The sequence below is a fragment of the Tachysurus fulvidraco genome, chromosome 12 (genome assembly GCF_022655615.1).
Source record: "Tachysurus fulvidraco isolate hzauxx_2018 chromosome 12, HZAU_PFXX_2.0, whole genome shotgun sequence".
Classification (NCBI taxonomy): domain Eukaryota; kingdom Metazoa; phylum Chordata; class Actinopteri; order Siluriformes; family Bagridae; genus Tachysurus; species Tachysurus fulvidraco.
The window spans coordinates 13,052,525-13,076,214 of NC_062529.1; the positions used below are offsets into that span (position 1 = coordinate 13,052,525).

The 23,690-nt window shown below is 39.6% G+C and overlaps 1 protein-coding gene across 8 annotated transcripts; it reads right to left on the bottom strand.

The window, feature by feature from the left end:
* Positions 1-593: 593 nt before the first annotated feature.
* Positions 594-23,451, bottom strand: aspg (asparaginase homolog (S. cerevisiae)). 8 transcript variants are annotated; one of them, XM_047821556.1, is made up of 20 exons: positions 22,718-23,447; positions 17,758-17,887; positions 16,964-16,999; positions 13,050-13,161; positions 12,070-12,195; positions 11,777-11,860; positions 11,181-11,307; positions 10,945-11,057; positions 9,432-9,617; positions 9,181-9,294; positions 8,789-8,908; positions 8,554-8,649; positions 6,730-6,893; positions 3,832-3,918; positions 3,373-3,472; positions 2,892-2,957; positions 2,710-2,733; positions 2,408-2,428; positions 2,262-2,318; positions 594-1,765 (listed from the first exon to the last, which is right to left on the bottom strand). In XM_047821556.1, the coding sequence occupies exons 1-19, from the start codon at positions 22,986-22,988 to the stop codon at positions 2,268-2,270; spliced, it is 2,028 nt and encodes a 675-aa protein (XP_047677512.1). In that variant the 5' UTR covers positions 22,989-23,447; the 3' UTR covers positions 594-1,765; positions 2,262-2,267. The 8 variants fall into 8 exon arrangements, with proteins under 8 accessions (XP_047677512.1, XP_047677517.1, XP_047677515.1 ...); XM_047821561.1 differs by lacking the exon at positions 22,718-23,447 and adding an exon at positions 18,683-18,798; XM_047821559.1 differs by lacking the exon at positions 2,710-2,733 and having other exon boundaries at positions 22,718-23,451.
* Positions 23,452-23,690: the final 239 nt, after the last annotated feature.

A 23,690-nucleotide genomic window follows, 5' to 3' on the forward strand; every position in this document is an offset into this window, starting at 1 on the left:
ATTGTTTTGTCACAAATTGTTCTATACAGTACAAAACAGATTCACTGCTTTCTACTACAAGATTCAATGCTTTCTACTACTTTCTTCCAGCTACATATTAATATACCAATATGAAGAGATTTCTGGCTACACATTAGAGAATACTGGAGATATACATATCCGGTACATAAAAAAATTATACTACTATGATTTTAGCCCAGCGGTATCTGTAAACTGTTTAATGACTTGAAACGAAAGAGTTGATGAATAGTAAGGAGGGGGATAATATCTGATAAATAGAAGTGTAGCTAACATTACAATTGGATGTCGGCAACAATTGTGTATGTGGGTACAGCTCTGGACTTAAGAAATGAAAAAAAAGAAAATTATATATAGAAACTACTATATATAGAAAGGTTTATATGATATGTATTTCATACTGTTGTCTTCTAATTTTTTATTTTACATTTTTACTGTGAAACTCCTTTACAAAACAGGTAAAGCAACAAGCTTGCAATTCAAGATATTCCACATTTTAAAACATGACAAGCATGTATATTCATGAGAGAGAGAGAGATCATTCATCCATTAGAAACAATGAATAAACACAATAATAAGGATGGAAATGTTTATTTCTGTGTTTGTGCTTATCTAACAGATTTGCCATCATCTCACATCCATATAACAACAATAACAACAAACACAGACTTATATTTTCTAGATATTATTAAATATTTATATATATTTTTGGATATTACCTGAGTCATGCTACATGTTTGTGCATCTTTAAAACATACCGCACTGTATGCTGAGGTGAATTGAAAAGAGACAAAATATTGCACAACTCTTTTGTGCCAGTTCACATAAGCAGATGGTGAATTAGCAAAAAGTCAAACCAATGTTGGCTAGTGCAAATCACAACACTCTCTATCCACTTCCTGACCACCTAATGAGATGATAAACCATATCTGGTGTAATCAGGTTTGTTTAACAGTATATTTGAATTGGAACCATTCCCAAACATGGGCTTCTCTAGCTCTCAAACACTTTCTAAAATGTACAATACATATTGTAGCACTCCCTGTCAAAGGAAGACTCTTAGACCATAACACTTTATTACTTTCTAATACTGATGCGACATCAACACATCTATTAATATTGCTCAGTAACATAAAATGACAGTCACTAATGATAACCGAACATTTGTACAATCACAGTTGTTTGTTTAGTTATGTATACATACAGTCCACTGGGAAAATAAATGGCTTATTCTCTAATGAAAAGGATTCAAATTGTATTGATGCAAGATCAAATTATCTATTTAAAAAAAAAAAACAGGATTAAAGGAAGGATGGATAAAACCAGTTTTATGCTCTGATTAAAAAAAAAAAAAAAAAAAAAAAACATTAATACTAATACCCTGAACATTTCCAGGAGCCAGTACTGTTTACTGATCTTGTATTATGTGACCCAGGTGCTATTATACTATAATCCTCATGAGCAAAATTAAAACCTTTTGGGTCACCCTATGTGTATATTCCCCTGTGTGAATCCTCCCAAGAGTTTGTCTTCTCAAGATGATTTCTTAACGCTGCCACCTTTAGTTGACTCGTTTATAAAGTAAATCAGCGTTGTGAAACTATCTGCTGTAATAACACTACAAATACGTTGAATGAATAGCAACACAGGGACGGATGCTTGTGCGATTGTCAAAGGGAAGGATGCTTGTGCGATTGTCTCCTTATTATTCCTGCGGAGAAGCTGAAAACTCGATGAATTCGCCATTCTGGAAAAAATTATCAAAAAAAAGGAAAAAATAAAAAAAAAAAGGCTTCTAAATGTATAATATGAATTATATTTTCCATAGAGAATTACAATAAAAATTAAGATTCAAATATTAATTTTGCACTTTAATAAGTTACCTCCAGATCATATTTCATTTGAAAAGGTTTACACAATGGACGTCATTTACCCATGTATTTGCAAGGGGAAAATTACATCCTCATACCCTTTTAATTGCAAACGATGGCATATAATAAGCAAATTAGCAATAATTGGTAAGGTCACAATTAAAAGAACGCAAGTGCAGTGACACACAGGTTGAAATGTGTGTATAAAGTATTTGAAACTTGCGATAAACTAAGGTTAGGATATCTGAAGCTTTTATTTACAGAACAACAATTTATTTAGAGGAGAAAGATTAAAGAGCTGAGAACAAAAAACGTTTATGCTAGCTACACATATTACAGCCTCAGACATTTCAGTACGGTAGAACAACAAACCAGGCACTAAAAGTAGGGGTGGGTGGACTGTTTCCCTCCAAAACGTTGCATGCGGAGCTATAAATACAAGCAAAAACCAGACTCTAAATATATGAACTCGTAATATTGTGGCTTTAAATAAGCAACACCAATAATAAGAAATTTACCTCTTCGATTTCATCAAACACCTGAAAAGTAAAGAATATTTGTTGATATCTGGAAGAAACAATTAATTGATGCAGAAAACAGTACATGCTAAAAAAAACTGTGAGATGACAACACACATTTTGCTCAGAAAACAGACAAAAGGATGACAATTCACACAGATCAGGGTGAAACTGGAACTTTGAGATGGGAAAGTCTGATTGTTTAATGCCTCAAGACGTTTCCCGTAATCAGATGACTGCAGATGAATAAAAACCTTTAAAGGTATTCAGGAATGAAATGGAATGGAAAAAGAAATGTTTACCTCAAAACCTTCATCTGTGTGATGCTGTGTTACGCAAAGTAGCAACAAAAAGGAATAAACAACAAAAATCAGACTGCTCTTCCATTCATTTCAACTTTGTTTTAATCTGTCTGAAATTGTCTGTGTAATTCAAATCAAGCTGTAGTGATTTCAGTTTGTGTGTGTTTTTTTTTTACAATTACCTGAGCTCGGTACTGTGCAGCTTGTTTAAGATACTGCACAGCTTCCTCATTGCCAAGCTGCATGGCCTGCATGAGAAAGACAGAGGCAGAGTTATACTGAACGTCTAGAGAGGTACGAGACAGAAGTAAGGGCTCATTGTTTTATATCTTACAACGTTTTAGAGCTAAACACAGACACTAAAATAAAGAGGCTAAGGGGAAGTGGTGGGAAGCTCAGTGGTTAAGGTGTTGAACTGTTGCTTGAAAGATTGAGAGTTTGAATCCCAGGGCCACCAAGCTGCTACTACCGGGCCCCTGAGCAAGGCCCCCCAATCCTCAATTGCTCAGCTGTATAAATGAGATAAATGCAAGTCCCTCTGGATTTGTGCTATAAATATAAGCTACTCTTTTTTGTTATCGTTGACTGTATTGACATTAACATCCCATGCCACAAACAGTGAACTCTGTATGAGTCATGATAAGGGACGCTAGTTGTACTTACCACCTCTATGGCTATTTGCCCATTATAACTTGGCATAGTTAGATCGGCTCCAGCCAAGTGCCAAATCTCCAAGCCTTCCAAGTCTGCGTTTGCTGCCAGACTATGATACAGACACACAGACACATTACTTGTTTTGATAAAATACAGACTCCTAAAAATGCACACAACCGTCATATTAACCTGGTGTAAAACTTCATGATCTATCATTAAATATTGTTTTATAAATATGAGAATGTTAATCTGAATTTCTTGCCATTATATGGAAATGTTATATAGCGAAATTGTGAAATAAAAGCATGTTGCGCTTGCATTTGTTTTAAACTTCAGATACCAGGTTCAGATCTGCTGTATGCATGTAATGTAGTTAGGGAACTTTCTAAAATCCGACAAAGCCTTGACGGACTGGACAAACCTGCATGAATGCTACACAAAGGAGGAGTGGGGGTTAGTGTTTGTTACCTGCAAAGCTCAGTTCCAGCACCTTCTATTTCTTCAGGAGAAAAATGGGCTCCTGTTTTTCTCAGTAACTTCACCACGTCTTTGTGTCTATGAGAAAAGAACAGACAAGGAGAACATTAGAGAGTTGCGTGCACAGTTCTTGAAACTAGAACTGCTGACGTCTTGTTTTTGCCTGTGAAGCAGAATCTTCTTCTTACTCTCTGAAAGTGCATAGACAATTCCATATCGAAGAAAAACCAGTGTGTGAAGCCAGTCTAAAGTTCCATGGATACAATAACATACAATGGCACCAACTCTAAGTAATAGCATAATGTAACCTCAATTCGTTAGGAAATCAATATGAAATGTTCCTTTATTGAATCGGAACTGTGGAAAGATTGTTCGATTATGTTTGATTAACCCCTGCTCTTAGCTACTGTTGGCACGAGAGTTTCGTGTCTGTTACTAGAGCACAGAGGTGACTTCAATGGTGCAGACAGGCTGGGACAAGTCGAGACATCACACCACAAACAAACATACCACAGATGACAACTAAAAAAGATTAGCGACAACAGTATCCTTGAATGACAGTAGTTCGGTAAGATGGTCGCCATTATCGATGTAGGACTGAAAAAAACAAGGATCTAAGCTGCAAAAACATCTCATTATACTGAAATGAAACCTGTACTTCTCCAAAACAGGTCTAAATAAACTTTTAGCTTGGAAATTTTGATGTTGCTCACATAATGATAGGTGTGTTCTTCCACTAATCTATTTCTGGGCTACAGTTTGGCCCTACCCAGCTGTATATGTTTTCTTGTAAATTCACTCACAGAACTAGTGGCTGTTGCATATCCGGTTAGTCCTACCTCTGCTAGTCATAGTATCTGTCAGTCATGAAGAGAGCAGCAGGTAGGGCTGGTTTATTTTACACGCCTTTTAGTAATCTACTTTTCTCTTCCTTATAGCAACATGACACCTTCAGGTACTGTTGTAGGGAGAAAAAAACAAGAAGCCAAGCGTCTTCAAATGAATTGCTTTAAAATATTTCTAAAGCCCGTAATTGCCTCTTACTGCTGATCTTTCAGTTTAGAGCATCGATGCAAATGCAAAGCTTTGTGGATGCCTATAAAAGAAAACCTAGTGACCTTGCCCAGGAAGAAGACGCAACAAGAAACAGCGGTGTTTCTCCTGAAAAGAAAAAACACAAAGGATGGTGATACGGCTTCTTACTGAGATCTGAACCACTCCCTCAGGAATGAAAATGTGCCCAAGGTCTCAGAACACCGAGGAAATATAACAGCGGGAGTAAAAATAAGCACCAGTGACTGACTGTCTCATGCTCACTCTAATTAAATGATAATTGTTGTCAAGGCCTTTAAGGAGTCTCTCTAATTCCTGCACACACACATACACACATACATGCACACACACTTTTACTCCCTGCTGTGTACAACTGTAATTTAGTTACAACCCCTCCCTTCTACCTCCTTTAATGAGGCTGATATCTCATCCTGGTTTGTTTGTATGTAACGTCCCCACAGAGAGAGATGTAGAGAGACTATTGATAGCTTGTGTAACATTGGAGAAAATGAACAGGGAAGAAACTCTGTCCTAGTTTCTTGAGCCGAGCCATAATTTGGTGCGCTCAACAGACCGTACGATGATCATTAGGATTGTGTGCAATTAGGCCAGCCGTATGTCTAACATTTATGTTTGAGTGAGTTTGTAAGAGAAGCGCACAGCGAGATTGTTGCTCATGAAAAACAGACGGCTGAACAGATCTAAAGGCACCTTAGAAGCAAGACGGCCTCCAGCCTAATAGATTCACAAACTCTCCATCTGAATGCATATCAGTGCCAAAAATCAAGTCAGACAACAAAACAATCCCTTTTTCTAATTGTGAAGACTTCATTAATTCATTCATCATCAGTTGGCTTGTGCTGGATCCGGATCCAATCCCACAAACCCTGGGCTTGAGTCAGGAACACACCTTGGCTGAGACACGTTTTTACTGCAATTACATAAATGTCCTTGAGTTGTCACAGAGTCACAGAGTGCAGTAACCTTTGCATTATTAAACAAACATAGAACCTTAGATGAACTTGAAATGCACTTGTTTACTGGAACAAAACTGTGCACTGTTAAACACGCTGAAACCATAATGGTTCCCTGACATTGCTCTAAGGTAAATCGGAAATATGGTATGTGATAACAGACCAGCAAAACGAGACACCAACGCACTCTCACCCACCCACTAAGTATCAAAGCTTTCTTTCAGGAACCTGTGTGACAACACATACTGTCAAATGCATACAAATGTTCAGTAAACATGGTGAAAACCTTTAATTGTCTACACGCAATCCATGTACACGTCTTCACATACACGCATTTATATGATATAATACAGAGCTATAGGCAGCTCAATGATTATTGTCACCCTTGGATTCGAAGGGTAAAAAGAGAAATTCATCCTTTAAATGAATTAAAGAATAGCATACCATCAGTGAGTCCTGTGTTGCTTGGTGAGACTGAGAGACTCCCCAATACTGAATCTCTTCAGATTTTCCAGTGACTGGGATCCTTCCTTCTGAACTCTCCTCTTTAGTTCATAGTACAGGTTTTCAATGGGGTTTAGAACAGGGACTGGGATAACTATTTTAAAAACCTCTCACTTTTACTCTCCCACTTAAACAATTTAGTGTAGATTTGGATGTTTCATATCTGGTGCAAAAGCAGCCAGAATTCTCAAACATTATATATTTCGAAAGTTTGAAAGTTATTAACTTTCTCTTGTTGGCTTTCAGAGATAGATTAAGCTACTGTAATGCACCAAAGGCATTTTTATAACCTTTTTACTCTTCTTTACCAAGGGCACCAACATTTATGGAGTGGGTGCACCATGTAAGATCGTCTTACCTGAAACGAACAGCATTTCGAAGAGGCGTGTTCCCATAGCGATCTTTGGCATATACGGTGGCTCCCAGGCTCAATAAATACTGCACTAATTTGAGGTGACCCTCACAGGCTGCGATATGGAGAGGAGTCCGACCGTCGTAGTCTTCCATGCTCAAGTTTGCTCCCTGTAGAAAGAGCATTCACACAGTCCAGAAAATCACAAGCTCAAATTTGAAAATTTTTGAGAAAATTAAGCAAATAAATCAGTCAGTTGTGTTAATTATGCCAGTTTGTATAAAGTTGAGTGCTTTTGGAGAAGTGTGTTAATAGTCAAACAAAGAAATGATATATCTGATGGTGATATAAACATGGACTTTTTTCTGTTCAGAATTCTCATTTAATTTTTTCTCCCATTTATTCCTGTGTGTTTTTTTAGCTATCGTTTTATTTTTCCCTCTTGTTACCTAAACTAGCTCAAGGTCGGTATTTTCAATGTTTAGGTGTTGTGATATTGAAAATGCATCTTCTCAAAATGACCTTATGTTAGCATTAGGCACCAAGTCTTAAAAAAATAAATATCTGTGACACCTTCAATTATTAAACATAATGAAGTACACTCAAATAAATGAATCACACAAATCATAAACACTGTATTCTCTTCTGTATTCCGGATAAAATTGTAGTTTATTTACAGTGTAATTGGTGGTTCTGTGGGGCATTGTGCTAACACGGTTTTGATCCACCTTTGTCATTTACAGGAAAACGCCACTGCAAATCAATACAAAGTTATTCTGACAGCTCACCATTATCCTACGATGAAGCATTGCTATCCTCATGGTGCTGAAGCCTTCCTCATCCACAGGACACAAGGGTTCACTGAATAGTTTGATAAGTGTGAAAATGACGTAAATCATATACTACGGCCTTCACGGTCACCGGATTTCAACAACTGAACACTTTGGGAGATGCTGACAGATGTGTTAGACAGAGCTCTCCACCACCACCACCACCACCACCACCACCACCACCACCACAACAACAACTGAGAAAATATCCTTTGGAAGAATGACGCTCTCATCCGTTCATGCAGTAAAAAACTGGATTTTGTTACAAAGCAGTCACTGTTCAGTTCAGCCCTAAGGCAAAACTCAAAGTGCCACTTGTTACCTCGATCGCTTACTCTGAAAATGCTAAATTCAATTGCATAAGTGCAGCTGTATAGAGAGCAACGTTATCAGTGGCAGGCCTTTACAAACATGGCTTGGATGCCATCTCCTCAGTGCATTAGTGGCCTTATCTCAAAATGACCTCTACCTAGACAAGACAAAAACATGATTGTTTTCCTCTCTTCTCTTTAATCAAGGGAAGCATGAGAGCGGAGTTTCCCCTTAAAGATAACAAAGCTACTACCTCACTACTTGATGTCAAATTTGCTTAGATATACTTTATGTTCAACTGCATAAATGGCTATTATCAATGATGGGTGCATAATTTGGACATTTTTTGTGTATAAGCATACAGTTAGGAAAAGATGAAAATTGTTAAAAATCAAACAAAATTCCAGCACCCAAAATACCGCTGCAATGAACTTCAGAGGAAGTGCCCTTTTTTGCGTGTATGTGTGTTGGTCTAAAACAGGCGTGAAAACTGGTCTAAAAACTGGTCTCGGTAGTTGAGTAAAGACATGAGAATGCTTCGAGGAAATGGTGACAGGGCAGAGCCATTCCATTCCTGACTGCAGCCTGATGTGCTTGATAAACACAGTCTGAATCTTCATAAAGTGAAGATAAGCTCAGCTCAGAGATTCAGAGATGAGCTCTTTGATACCATGCCACAGAGTCTTACCATCTCTTTAATCGCCTCCAGTGCCTCAACATCGCCAATCTTAGCAGCAGCGCAGGCTAATGTGGGAGTCAGGGCATCACGGATAGCCTCCAGCTCCTGAAAACAACAATGTTTACTACAATCAAAATTTCAAAGTCATTCATCAGTGCAAAACTAGAGAATATGATCCCAAGGCACCGCATATATGGCTGAAACATTCTGGGAATGAAATGTGAATAGAATCTGGTTCCCGCACCTCTTTACAGCTGATGCTGAGGGATTTAGCAATGACTTGAATGAAGCGACTGTCACTGAGTGTCAGCTTGGCCCCCTTCAAGTGAGCGATCATTTCCCCACGAAGATTTCGGCTCAACATCTACATGCCAAAAACAGAGAACGTGTCATAGAAAAAACAGGTAATCGATGCTACATAAATTTGAGAGTTTTCTGCCATATCACCTATCATACATCCTAGACAAGATTATTAAATGTAAGGACCCATAATGAAATGACTCAGGTGAACTTTGAAGAGTTGGAATAAAACTGTTTGGGGCACTGGTTTCCCTGAGCACTGTGTATTATTATTGATTCAACTTGAAATGGTTCTCGTTATCTACATATCAAGTTATAGTGTCAAGTCCACAGTACCTTCTTTTTCTCTTGAGTCGTGAGGTCTTTCCTGGCCAGTACATAGGAGAGTTTAGACAAAGCAGCCTCTGGAGTCATATCACCCCCAGGTACCAATCCAGCATCACTCAGGGCCTATGAAACAATATAGTGGAAATATAGACCAATGAAAACACAAATAATTAAAATACTATTAAAGCAGTTGAGCGCAATATAGAATGATGTTGCTTCAAGGCTTTATTACACAGGATCATATGCACCCGCATACACACCTTCCCAGTGGCGTATGATGTGGTGACAGAGCCTCGCAGGCACTGGGTGCAGTTGACCATGATAACTTCTCTTTCTGTAGCTTTACGGAACTCTTCCAGCAGGTCTGCACGGTTATCTGGGGCATTACCGCTGCCATAGGTCTCCAGCACAATCCCCTCCATGGGTGGCTGCAGAAAAGCTCGAACCTGGCCAAACAAGCAATTGGGCACACCGATATTGGTCCACTTACTTATGGTCAAATCAAACAGGTCATGTGATAAATAGTTAAGTTCAACTCTAGGTACAATAACAAAGATACTCTATTAAGATTAGCTAAGCTTAGTTATCAGCAATGTTTCAAACCACCAACCTCACTGACAAATGTTGTGAGCACAGTGTGTTAATTTTGCCCTCTGCTGTAATGGGTCCCATAGGGAGCGACACAATCACTCCACCACACTGCCACACTTAAGAGCCTGTTTGGCCCAATAGTCCCAGAGAGAGGGGAATTAACGATGCTGGAGATTGAATTAAAATCTTGTCAACCCCCACTCCACTGTAGCACATCTGGAGTATCTTCTAACCACCTGACCAGCCAAGGACGGCTATCACACCGACACAAAATCCCTCCTTACCTGTGAGATGCAGTTCAATCTCACTGCTTAGCATTGCAGAGCAAGAGAAGATTTTCGCTAAATAAATAAATAAATAAATAAATAAATAAATAAATAAATAAATAAAGTGGTAGTAAAATGTAGTGGTACAACAAACAGGAGTAGAAAATTAGTAACTAAAATTAACTTAAGCAAATACAAATCTGAAAGTAAATTGTAAATAGATGATACATCTGGTTTGTTTTATTGCTAAAACCAGTATAGTCCGAATTCATAACTTCCTACTGTATGACAATCATCCTGCTTAAATATTATTAATATTTCAATAATCTGCAATGTCTACAACATCCATTCTCCCTCATTTCCATAACAGTCTTGACTTCAACCTTTGCTTCTGTAAGTAAAGGGACAACTATCTACATGAAGATGAGAAGGAATCGTATAAAATCTACACCATATAGGGACCTGGAATAAAGAAGCCCCAAGGCCATAAAAGCTGATAAAAAAGCTGTCGATGCGTAGCGTGACAAAAGAGCCAGATTGAGGTAGTAAATATGTGCTCCTTCCCCCCCCTCTCCACTCTTCATGAGAGCTGGAGTGTAAGTGCGAGCACGAATGCCAACTCCTCACTGCTTTGTGAAGAATTAGACATGCCTCATAACTCTGTCTTATTACTTAGCTATCAACACTGGTCACAGGCAAGTGAATCTGTCATACTGCATATCTCATTGTATAGTGAAGAACATGAGATTTTACAACTAAATTAGACAAATCATGCAGCTGGGTTGCAAGTCAGCTACACAAGAACGAGGCATGAATGCAGTAATGTACTTTTTATAATACAGTTGGTTAAGGTCATGAGAAAGACATGGTTGTGCAACATCAGTACTCAAGCCCATCCAGTGGAACATCATCTTACAGTGTCAGCAGTGATCCCGGGGAATAAACGCAGGAGACCAACGTTGCGGTTCATCTGTGTGTTGACCCTGAACTTTGCTGTTGTGTTTGCCCTCCACACCGTGTCCCAATTTACTGCAGAGAGGAAAGATATAAAAAAAAAAATCTAGCAGAAAACTGAAGGCAGAGATCAAATGATCAGAAATCAAGTGACAATTGCTTTCTATGTGAGGGGTTAAGTGAATCAGATCAAATTACTTTTGATATCAACTTCCGCATTGGCTAATGGAGCCAGGTTGGGGGAGTTAAAGGCATCAAAACTCCCAGCATCCACTTTGGTAACGCGATTACCTCGGAACAGCTTATGATGGAAGTAGAGGCACACCTGTGTGGGAAGAATGGGAAGAACCTTTTCATTTTGTTCAATGCCTCAATCTATCTATCATACCGCAAATGTGGATCAGAGGACATGTTCAAGTAGGTTTGCAGGACTAGATTCAGAGTGATTTCTTTGCCACGCTGCATCAGAAGATGAACTGATCAGACTTGTTGAACCGGTCGCACGTGGGTGGCGGTGACTCAGTGTACACCAGTTTCTTTTAACAATAGAAATAACACACTGTGGAACACCATATGAATAAAAAAACAGCCACCGACACCACACAAAGGTCAAAACAAACTTCTGTGATTTGCTCTTAGTACTTGAAATACTGAGCAGAGGTAATGTTTTTAACATCTTAAACAGATTTTTGATTTTAAACATCAAAAAACTATGCTTTGTGATAAAATCAGTTTTATGGCTTGATTATCCAGCAATGGCTTGTGTATGCCAAAGCAAAGGAGTCCTTGCTCACCTCAGGGATGACAAACTGCCCTGCGATCAGCAGCGCCCCCAACAGGTTGTCTCTCCCATCGTTCCTCATTTCATAGATTGGTACCTGCCATTGGTACAACAAGGTCACAGAGCTAAAATCATGTATTTTACCATACAATAACATTTACTTATATTTATTTATAACAATTACTGTGAACAGAGTAGTTATAAAAGACCTCATCACCAAAGCACTGTGTGTGTGTGTGTGTGTGTGTGTGTGTGTGTGTGTGTGTGTGTGTGTGTGTGTGTGTGTGTGTGTGTGTGTGTGTGTACCTGAGAGCCAGTAAGAATGACAGGTTTGCCCAGGTGCTCACACATAAAGGACAGAGCTGAGGCCGTGTAGGCCATAGTGTCAGTACCATGCAGAATGACAAAGCCATCATATTTCTCATAGTGTTTCTGAGGATAACATGGAGAAAAGTTTTCAGGCTTAAACATCTGGTTTAATAATCAGTTGTTTATCTTAAAGCATGTTATACATAACTCAGCGTTTTTCAGGTCTGATTTGAGCCACTCTTGTGCACGATGTCACAGAGGTGTAACAGAGTATTTTTGATGGAACAGGTAAAAAATAATAGAATTTCATCTGTCATTCAGTTCATACTATCGTTCATGACAACCAATAATTTTTACTCTCTTTTAGCTCATCTTTCTTCTGCTTGTAACCCTGCGACAGGGGTTTTTATCTAGTGGACTATAATCTGGATATGAAGTCAGCAATGTATTTTATCATGCCAAGCCATGTACATGGGAAATTATTGGGGAATAAAAATAAAGCCATAATTCACTAACTCGGGTATTGCTGCAGATACTCTGGTGTAATTTATTCCCTCACATTCATTTATGTGAGTAATTAAGCTGAAGGCAGTTTATCAGATCAGAGACAAACTACAGGGTCGGACACAGTAGGTGAGAAAGAGAACAGATTTTACTGACTAGATTTCTTATTTTATTTACATCATCTCTTCTAAGCCAAAAGTTTTATCAGCCTTAATTGTTAAGCAATAAAAGCTAACTGTTTTCTCCATCATGATAGTTCCTTAATTGGACCTGTGACTGTTCATGTTTTTAAAGTCATTTGTTTCTCTATACGTTTTAGATTCTATATTTTAAATTCTCTTAACTATGTACAGCACTTTAGTCGGTGTTTGTTGTAAATTTGCTTTGATTTCATGTTTTCTTACAAGTTCTGGTGTTGTATGGTGAGTACTGTAGATGTATTGAATCTGTAAATTTGCAAAATAAAAAAGTACCTCAATGTCTTTTCCAATAGTGGCCCAGTCATCGGTTGTCATGTTGCAAGAGTCCAGCAGCGGACAATACTCTATAACAGTATACACGATTCTTTTGTTCTGTTTGGAAAGGCTGTATTCAAATGAAGAAAAACACAAAATTAGATTTTAAGATTACAATAAACACTAAATTCACACAACTCACACAATTCAACTAAACACACAGAGAATAACAAGCTTGGCAAAGCAGCACACTTTAACCGGAACAAATGGTTTATGTGAGCAAAGCTTAACAAGCTCAGTTAAGCCAATGAGGCAATTAAAGTGGCTCAATTTGCAAAAACACTTTGATAATGATTCTCATACTCAGTTTATATAAAGCCGCTCTTTAGGAAAACTGCGAAGTTTGGCCCATGTTCAGTTTTTCTATACAATTATAAGGGAGAAAAGGACTTAAAGTGGGTGGCTCGAGGGCACGTTCTGAATGTGAAACCCAAAAAATTGATTTCAGTGGCCTTCTGGTTGATCAGCAGGAAGCCTCAAAGTCCTCAATTATTCGGGTTTGTGTGCAAAGTAGCAGACATAAGCAAACAGTCAAGTGTAAATAGGCAAGTGTTTGTTGAGGTAGCTGAGGGGCAAACTACCCCTCATAATGGGGCGTATTCATCCTACCATGATCCCAATGTCCTAATTAAAAGAGGGTACATCACCCTAAAGCCCACATTTATATTAATATAGCCCTTAAGTGGTGTTAGATTGATCGAGGCATGTTTAAGTGCACAGATGAGCTGTCAGAGGAGTGTGAATGTCTATAGCTTGATGAAAAGACTCTTCTTAATCTTTCCTATTCATAAGTACCCCTTGTTCCAATGACACCCCACCTTCTTATACAGAAAAGGAGAGAGGCGCAGCTCAAATCTTGTTCAGCAGCTCAATGGAACAGCAGGGGAGGGAGATAACACACACTCAGACACACACTCACACACACACACACACACTCACACACACACACACTAGCACACACACTCGCACACGCGAACACACACACTCGCACACACACTCTCGCGCACACACACACACACACTCGCGTGCGCACACACACACTCGCGTGCGCACACACACATTCGCAAAGGCACACACACTCGCACGCACACTCGCACACACACTCGCACACACACTCGCACACACACTCGCACACACACTCGCACACACACTCGCGCACACACACTCGCACACACACACTCGCACACACACAAAATCCTCCTAGCCTTCCTTCCTTTTTCCAACAGCTCTCAGATGAGCCAAGTCTCGGTTAGTGCTTTAATTATCCTCTGCTCACAAGAACAGCCCCAAATGTATGTTGTTGACATTCCTAAAGGATGGATGCTGCAGGAAAAAGAGTGTATTAAAACTGCCAATTATTCATTTAGCTAACAATGTTGGCAAGGGCCCTGTGGGGAGGGGTGAAATTAACATTTTTTCAAGCTGAGCCGGAGGCAGGAGATTTGTGCAAGATGAAATGAGTGATAAAAAAAAGGAAAGAGAACAAACTAAACCCCACTTTTTTTGTGAGCATTGTTCACAGTTAATAAACCAATCATAAAACCATTGTTTATAATGTGTTTGTAGTGTATCATGTTTTTTAATGCTTTACAACTCTTATTCTTTACAGCATACACACTGCATCATAGTAATAGTAATTAGCCTTTTATTCCACAATGGCCACGTTTTACCAAATACATTGTAATCAAATGACAATAGAACACTTTTTAACATCCATTTTCTAGATTTTAGCCATTTACATATCATCGTAGAACCACATAAGAAGTTGAGAACATGGCTCAATCCTACCTGAACAAACTGTTAATATGAACACTGACACACAAATGCATTTATATGGCAAGACACAACAGAGGGCGAGTATTCGAGTGTGCCATGCTTACTATTACAAACAAAACTGAGACCGCCCATGTTCCTGAGGGGGTAGGTTTATCATTATTACCTTTAGTATATTTCTTTCAACTGGAAATAAATAACACATAGTGGACATTTGAAAAAGATTTAAAGGCAGGGTCTCCGATTTTTGAAAGCCAATGTCAACATTTGAAATCACCAAAACAAACACGCCCCTAACCCAAATGGGTCCCACCCCTGTATTGATGGCTCCGCCCACACATACGTAACCCAGGCAAATAATGGAAAGAAATGTGTCTTTATCATAGCTGAAGGAAAGAACAATACGATTGCAGATAAACAAACAAGCAAAAATGACACACAAGCATAATCATGCAAAGGACGGCATATATTAGTTCTGTGTAACAAAGTAAAACCAACGTTACTCACCTATCGAGAAGGAAAAAAGAGCCTCTGTGTCTTAAGTAAAGTTGAATTCAGAGTCAATAACTCCTGAGCTAAACGCTGTTACTACACAAAACGTGGTTGTAGCTGCCTCTCTACATTACTAGGATAGAAAAGAGGTGTTATTTGTGTACTAACAGCGTTTAGCTCAGGAGTTATTGAGTCGTGAAACTCCAATCTGTGAACTTCCCGCTCCTTCAGTTCTCTCCAGCGCTGGAAAGCTGATCCTATATTAACATGTCCTACTTCTTGCCTTTTTTCGCTTCCTTTCTTTGTTTTTATCCTCCATGTCAATTCTAAAACTGCTATCTGCTAATGTCACACATGTGCACTGAACACGCTCACCGCCCATATTGATAAGCCCCGCCCCTTTCTGCTAATTGGCTACACGTTTGTTTTGGTTTTTCTTTTGATTTTTGTTTATTATTCGGCCCGACAGTTTTCTGAAGCATTTCTCAAAAATCGAAGACCCTGCCTTTAAGGTCCATCTCTGTAATTTTCTTCAAAGCACCATTATAACCACACACCATATAGACTTTTCAGGGTAAAAAAAATACTAAAGGCCAAAATAGTGTATGTTTGTGGGTAACTTCACAGTGATAAGTGTCACTGTTTTTTAAGCAGTAATTTGAGATGTTATTATCTGATACATAATCCTTAAAATAACATCTACTTGATTCACACAGAAATATTAAACAGGGAGAGGAGATCAAATGGCCCTGTGACTTTGTGACGTGTGTGTGTGTGTGTGTGTGTGTGTGTGTGCATATAAATATATATAACCAAACCTCCACATCTCTGTATACTTGGACATCAGGAATGACACCCCACTAGCTTAATCTCTGTGCAACCCTATAAAAAGCCTCTAAGCTTTGGGAAGTATGGAGGAGTATCTGGAACCCATGTGCTCTCCTGATACCAGACACCACACCAATAAGCCCAGCAAGACTCCATGCAAACACATCGAGAGATCAAACATGCTTAGGTCACAGCTCAGACTACAGCTCTCTGCTATCCGCCAGCACAGGCTAACTGGGTCGGACCCCCTGATGCTGAAGCACATGGCGTGATTTTTGAAGCTTAACTTGAGCTGCAGCTGTACACAAATCCGCCAGATGTCATAGAGCTGTGAAGTTTATGTATAAGCTGAGGAACTACAAGGGTCCTCTTGCTATAACATTTGAAAATAAGGATCATTGTGAGAGATTACATAATCTCCCCCTAGCACCCTAATTCTTCATCACTACTGAATTAGATGGTACTTATGGTTAATGAAGTAAAGTGTAATAAAACACTGCTTTGTGTGTAGAACAAAATGCATAATATCTCACTGTTTCAGGACAAATAGCATTTTAAAGAAACAAAATTCAGCTACATTAAAAATATACTTATAAACATATTGATAAAGAATAGTCTAAAGACATACTGATTTTGGTTTATATAACTAATATGAAGTCGCTAATACTCATGTTTCTACTGAGACAGACAGTAAGCAAATCAAGCTAATGATTTACACACACACACACACACACACACACACACAATGCAAAAACATTATTCTACCAGTACTACAGGACCATTGAGATAGTTCATCAGCATGTTGAGTTGGCATCCTGTCAAAACAACACAACCAGGTTTAGACTGAGGATCTCAAGAAGACTTGGAGAAGTGGTTCAGAGTGAAATACACAAACTTACGTACACAGCTCCCTCTGTTGGCCATAATATATAATAACACTTAAACCTAAAGTTAATCAGATCCAGAAATCAGAAAGTCTTATTATTATACACTCGCTGTTCACTTGAACAGAAACAACTGTTCTTTTTTCCATAGATATCAAATGGTTTAATTACATGGCAGCATAAGTCATGCAGCTCTACAGGTCTACAGTTCAGTTCATGTTTCCAACCATCAGATTGCTGAAAATCAACAGAATGAGGAAAAATGTGATCTGTTACTGTAAATGGTGTGGATTTTGAAGCCAAATGGGTTTGAGTTTTCAACAGTAAAAGTATGTACAGTCATAACATAGGGTTGTGTTTAGATTGTAGTTTCATGTGTCATAAAACACACATTCTTTTGTTATGTTTTAGATCTGTCATAAACAGCAACAGGAGCATAATATAACAATTATTCTGTAAGGAGTTATAAGATGTCCACACATGCAGGCGTATCACTATGATGAAATTCTGGCTAACAATAAATGCAGTTGATATTATTGTCGTGACCGTTGTTTTTATTACACTTTTACAATTTCAGCTGTATGTTTTCCAACCAAAAACACAGGTCAAAGATCAGTCAGTGTGTGTGTTTGTGTGTGTGTGTGTTTGTGTGTGTGTGTGTGTGTGTGTGTGTGTGTGTGTGTACTTACGGCAGCACCAGCGTGTTTTCCGGAGGATCGTAGTACTCGTAGAGTCTGGTTTGCAGAGCATATTGCTCGTCATGTAGAGTGGGAAGTTTGCGGAGAGCTTTAACCAGGGCATTTGGTTCAGGACAAAGCACTGTAACAGAAATGACAAAAACTTTATCATAATAGTAACATCACTCTTGGTATCATGCTGACTCACAATTTTTCAAAACGTGTCTCGTGTGTAATACAACATTAATTGTGGTTGGCTTGTAAGTTTATTCATACACACATCTATTGCAATTACAGTACAGAACACTGAAATATGCATGCTAAAATCATTAGCCCTTGTACTCGGTCACTATTTGGCATTAATTAGCAGTGATTATTTGTTTGTTGCATGAATCCAGTGTACACCTGAACATGCAGATATTCTTGCTTGTTCGATTAGATTTGGAGCAACAAGGGTGATGGACGGATGTGAATGTTCCTCAAAACACTCCTTTAAATATGCAACCCAAGCACAGCATGAAGCAAAGGCAGTGAGTGGTTTCCCCTGAGGCTGACTGCATGTGTATGCAAGAAGCTTGCAGATGCAGCTTGGTGGAAGTTTAACCTGAGAGAACCTTGAACAAACCAGTAAGCGAATATACAAGGCAGCTTTTGACAACACAGCCTTGGACTAACAAACAGGACCTTTGGTCAATAATTAATAAATTAAGTAATAGAAACTAATATTTAATAATGACTTATAACTCATCAACTAGACTTTTGGTTTACTTGCCATCATCATCTTCAATTCTAGTAATCCTCCCTTCACCCCAAATACTACAATAGCACTAGTATTTACAATAATCAATTCAACATAAAGCAAATTATGATTCAGTAAAAAGTAAATAAATAGAGAAATGACAATGAAATTAGCTGGCTTTACTCAGTGGTATTTCACCTGATGCCTGAATCTGAAATGTAGCCCTTTATGAAAAGAAAAGTCATTAAATAAGACTGTAATGGATCAACAGTTAAGGTTCTGGGGTACTGGTCAGGAGGGCAGGGTCCAAGCTGCCTCTGTTAAGGGGGTGATGCATCATAGCTGACCCTGTGCTCTGACCACGGCTTCAGAATCAGAATCAGAATCAGAAAGATCTTTATTGCCAGGTAGGTTTTTACATACAAGGAATTTGTTCTAGTACAGAAGCTCCACAGTGTAAACAGAATGGTATTGACAAGACACAAACGCATATATAATATATGTTGTATGTACAGTGGAAAATGTGCAAACAAATATAAATAAGGAAGTATGTGTTTTAAGTAAATAATGTAGTGTTGTGTGTTTTGTATATGTCAAGTGCTCAAAAGATGGATTGCCTGAGGGAAGAAACTGTTCCTATGTCTGGTCGTTCTGCTGCTCAGGGCTCTGTAGCGTTGACCAGATGACCAAATGTGCTGGATGTGAGGGGTCCAGAGTTCATATGGGTATGGGGATAAAAGCACTTATTTTTATGTTGCAAAATAAAGGCTGCGACTGCAACGAGTTTATCTTACAAGGCCCATCATATATCAGTAATATGGAAGCATTTTATTACGCAAGTTCATTTTAAGTATGGTGCTACTTGAGTCTTCTAGCAGGTGACTTTCCATGAGCAGTCAGACAGCAAAAAAAGGTTATGTTTCATCTTTGAATTAGATTCAGACGTAAAGGTCATTTGAAATGTGGTCTGGCTTGTGTAGGTGTGGGGGTAATGTTGTTCTGTTTGTTGTTCATAACAACATGGATGGATGGATGGATGGCTGGATGGATGGATGGATGGATGGATGGAAAGAAGGAAGGAAACAAACTTGCGGATAAATAGATGACAAATAGAATGATAAAGCAGAAAATCTAATGAAGTGAGAGAGTGACATAAGTATATATATATATATATAGAGAGAGAGAGAGAGAGAGATGGAGAGAGAGAATGCTACCAGTAGAAAGAAAGGAGGAGTGAGAGAGTCATACAGGTGGATAAAAGAAAAAAGAATTAAATGCGAGTTTACGCAGGGAACGAGTGAGTATGTGCTATTGGTAGATTGATGGAGAGAGATAGATGAACTGAGAGTCTCTGATACAGCTACCATGACAGGGTGAGAGGGAGGAAAAGAGACGTCAGGCCACATGGGTGTGCAACATATGACAATTGTTTGAGTCACGATTATTCAGAACTGGGCTCTGAACATTCATTCATTCAGAGTTTTTCTGTTACTTGATATAACTTGTTTTTTTTTTGTTGTTTTTTTTAAATGATGATATGTCTGAACAACATTTTGCCCAAAGCTTTGGTAAATTAATCATATGACTGCTCATATAAACAGAGTGCCAGTCAGTCACAGCACACGCACACACACACTCACACACACACACTTTTAAATCCGGGAATCCTGACGATCGCAAACAAGCCAGTTTCGATCTCAGGAAAACCATCAAAGCCGCAAAAAGACAGGACAAAAACAAAGTTGAAGAACATTTCAACACCAACGATGCAAGAAGCATGTGGCAGGGCATCAACAACATCACGGACTTTAAAGGGAACAAAGCAGCTACTGTGAACATTGCCGCCTCTCTACCGGATGAGCTAAATAACTTATGCTCGTTTCGCGGCTCACAACCCCACCCACACAGAGAGCACTCAGGCGGCTGCTGCAGAAGATGTGAGTGCACTCTCCGTCTCTGTTGCGGATGTAACCCGATCCTTCCGACGGGTAAACATCCGCAAGGCTGCGGGTCCTGATGGCATCCCAGGCCGTGTGCTCCGAGCATGCGCATCCCAACTGGCCGGCACAGACATTTTCAACCTCTCCCTATGTCTGTCTGTGGTTCCATCGTGTTTCAAAAAATCCACCATTGTGCCCATACCAAAGAAAAATCAAATCACATGCCTAAATGACTGGAGGTCAGTTGCTCTCACACCATCTTCAGTAAGTGCTTTGAGAAACTCATTAGAGATTACATCTGCTCTGTGCTGCCTGCCTCACTTGATCCGCTACAGTTTGCATACCGCAGCAACCGTTCCACAGACGATGCTTTCGCTTTCACCCTACACACTGCTCTCTCCCACCTGGAAAATATGAACACCTATGTGAGAATGCGGTTTGTGGACTACAGCGCAGCATTTAACACAATAGTGCCTGCCACACTTGTTGCGAAGCTCCAGACTCTGGGACTAAACAGATCTCTGTGCAACTGGATTCTGGACTTCCTGACAGGCAGAAGTCAGGTGGTAAGAATGGGCAGCAATACTTCATCCCCGCTGATCCTCAACACCGTTGCTCCTCAGGGCTGTGTCCTCAGCCCACTCCTGTACTCCCTGTAAACACACGACTGTACAGCCACACACAGCTCCAACGTCATCGTCAAATTCGCTGATGATACAACGGTGATAGGCCTGATCACCGACAACAATGAGACGGCCTACAGAGAAGAGGTGAGCACCCTGACTAAATGGTGTCAGGAGAACCACCTCTCACTCAATATTGACAAGACCAAGGAGCTGGTGGTAGATTTCAGGAGACTGAGCAGAGAGCACAGAACCATCACCATCAACAAGACACCTGTGGAGCGGGTGAGCAGCTTTAGGTTTCTGGGTGTTAACATCAGTGAGGATCTCACCTGGGCCATACACACTGACGGAGTACTGAAGAAGGCACACCAACGCCTCTTCTTCCTGATACGGCTGAGGAAGTTTGGAATGAGCCCCAGCATCCTCAGAACATTCTACACCTGCACTATAGAGAGCATCCTAACGGGCTGCATCACTGCCTGGTTTGGAAACAGCACCGCTGGCAACCGCAAAGCCCTGAAAAGGGATCGGGCGAACTGCCAGCCACATTTTTGGAGGTGAGCTTCCCTCCCTCCGGGACATCTACACCAGGCGGTGTATAAGAAAAGCTTGGAGGATCACTAATGACTCCAGCCACCCGTCCCACAGACTGCTCTCTCTGCTCCCCTCAGGAAGACGTCTCCGCAGCATCCGATTCCGCACTAGTCGACTGAGGGATAGCTTTTTCCCCTCAGGCTATCAGACTAATTAACAGCCATAACTAACACAGCCTACAGCATACTTCCACAACATGGTATGCTACACACTGCACTCTAACTTCAACAGTTCAACACTGGACTATACACACACTGCATTCATACTGAATATATACACACTATTAATATAATAATCTATCTGACAATAAGCTATCTGTACCACAGGACATTTCTGTATCTGTACAGTCTGTTGCACCTTAACATGTTACATACATATATATATATATATATATATATATATATATATATATATATATATATATTACATATATATTATATATATATATATATATATATATATATATATATATATATATATATATATATATAAAGTACATACTGTATATAATGTGTAGTGCATTGTAAATATGTCTAGTAGTACACTGTATGTACTGACTATGTATGAGCACATTGCATCTATTCCACATTTGCAGATTTCACCTGGTACTAAGCATTATGCACATTTTTCACCTGTATGTAAATTGTTCTAATTTCTGATTCTTAACTACTGTATGTAAATGGTTCTGCAATTTCTGGAAGAATTTCCCTCACCATGGCACATGTGCTGTGGTGATGTGACAATAAAGGTGACTTGACTTCACACACACACACACACACACACACACACACACACACACACACACACACACGCTAACCACTAATCCCCCATGACTCCATTTAGAAATGCCAGAGAATACAGGACAAGCTGAAAGGAGTAGTATAATATTAGGTCTCAATGATGATGATGATGATGATGATGCACAACATCATGTCTTCACCTGTGTCTATGACGTGTGACATACAGTGTAGACACGGGGTGGAAAAAAGACAGCAATACAAACTGCAAGCTCCTTTAACAACATACATGAATAGTAAATAAAAAGCACGAGGCACTTTATGTGTTAACGTTACCGTCATTGTGGTACATCATTCCTATTGTCCCTCCGGTGTTGATGACCAGCACGCGCGCCTCAGCGCTCGGACTCATGTCCAATGAGTCCACGCTTTGACTAGCGGATATTCTTCTCCTCCGAGAGGCTGCTATTCTGTACAGAGACGACTGCGACTGAAACACGTCCGACTGGTCGAGCTGGGATAAAGTGGTGTGAGATAGAGCCCGTGCCAGTGAAGTCATATCTCCTGGTGAAGGAAGACCTGAGGTGCATTTCCCTGACTCCGCCATAGCTGCTGCTTGCTAACGATTACAGCAGTCAAGGTCTAACTGGAACGAAGCGAGCGTATGGAAGGCCATTGGTGTCATCCTACTACATTCTGAGGCCCACACGTATACGCATATTATTGAAAACATTCTCTGTTAGTGAACTGCTAAAATTCAGTTTTCACTAGTTCCATATAAATGGGAAAAACGTTGGCAACTTTTGTAGTCGCTGTCATGTTTGTCATAAAGTGCTTTGCTTTTAGAAACCAACGAGACCAGCAGCCGTACATTTGTTTTGCCTCGATGCATCTTTGTCGTGGTATCGACGTGTGCTCGGCGAGACCGTTTTGTGCCTGAGCACCACCGAGTCATGTTTTACTGTAACTTCAGCAGCTCCAGGCATGTAAACAAAAGCACCAATCTCATTTTTTAACACAGAGTGTCAAACCCAAAAATCAAGCCCGATGAGTGTTTTTAAAAAAATGACGCTATTACTCCTGGCGTTTTACGCACTGGTGTGCACACTCAAATTGGTGCAGTTCGATTAGTTACAAGGCAATAAACATCGGCGATAATTGTCTCAGTGTCTACAAGCCTTTAAGCATTATTTCCACCTCGTTGTTAGTCCACATGTGTGAGACCTTGTTTGTCTTCTTCTTTTTTTTCTTTTTCTTTTTTTTAACCAGGATACTGGCTCTGGAAGGTTAACGAATTCATATGAACTGA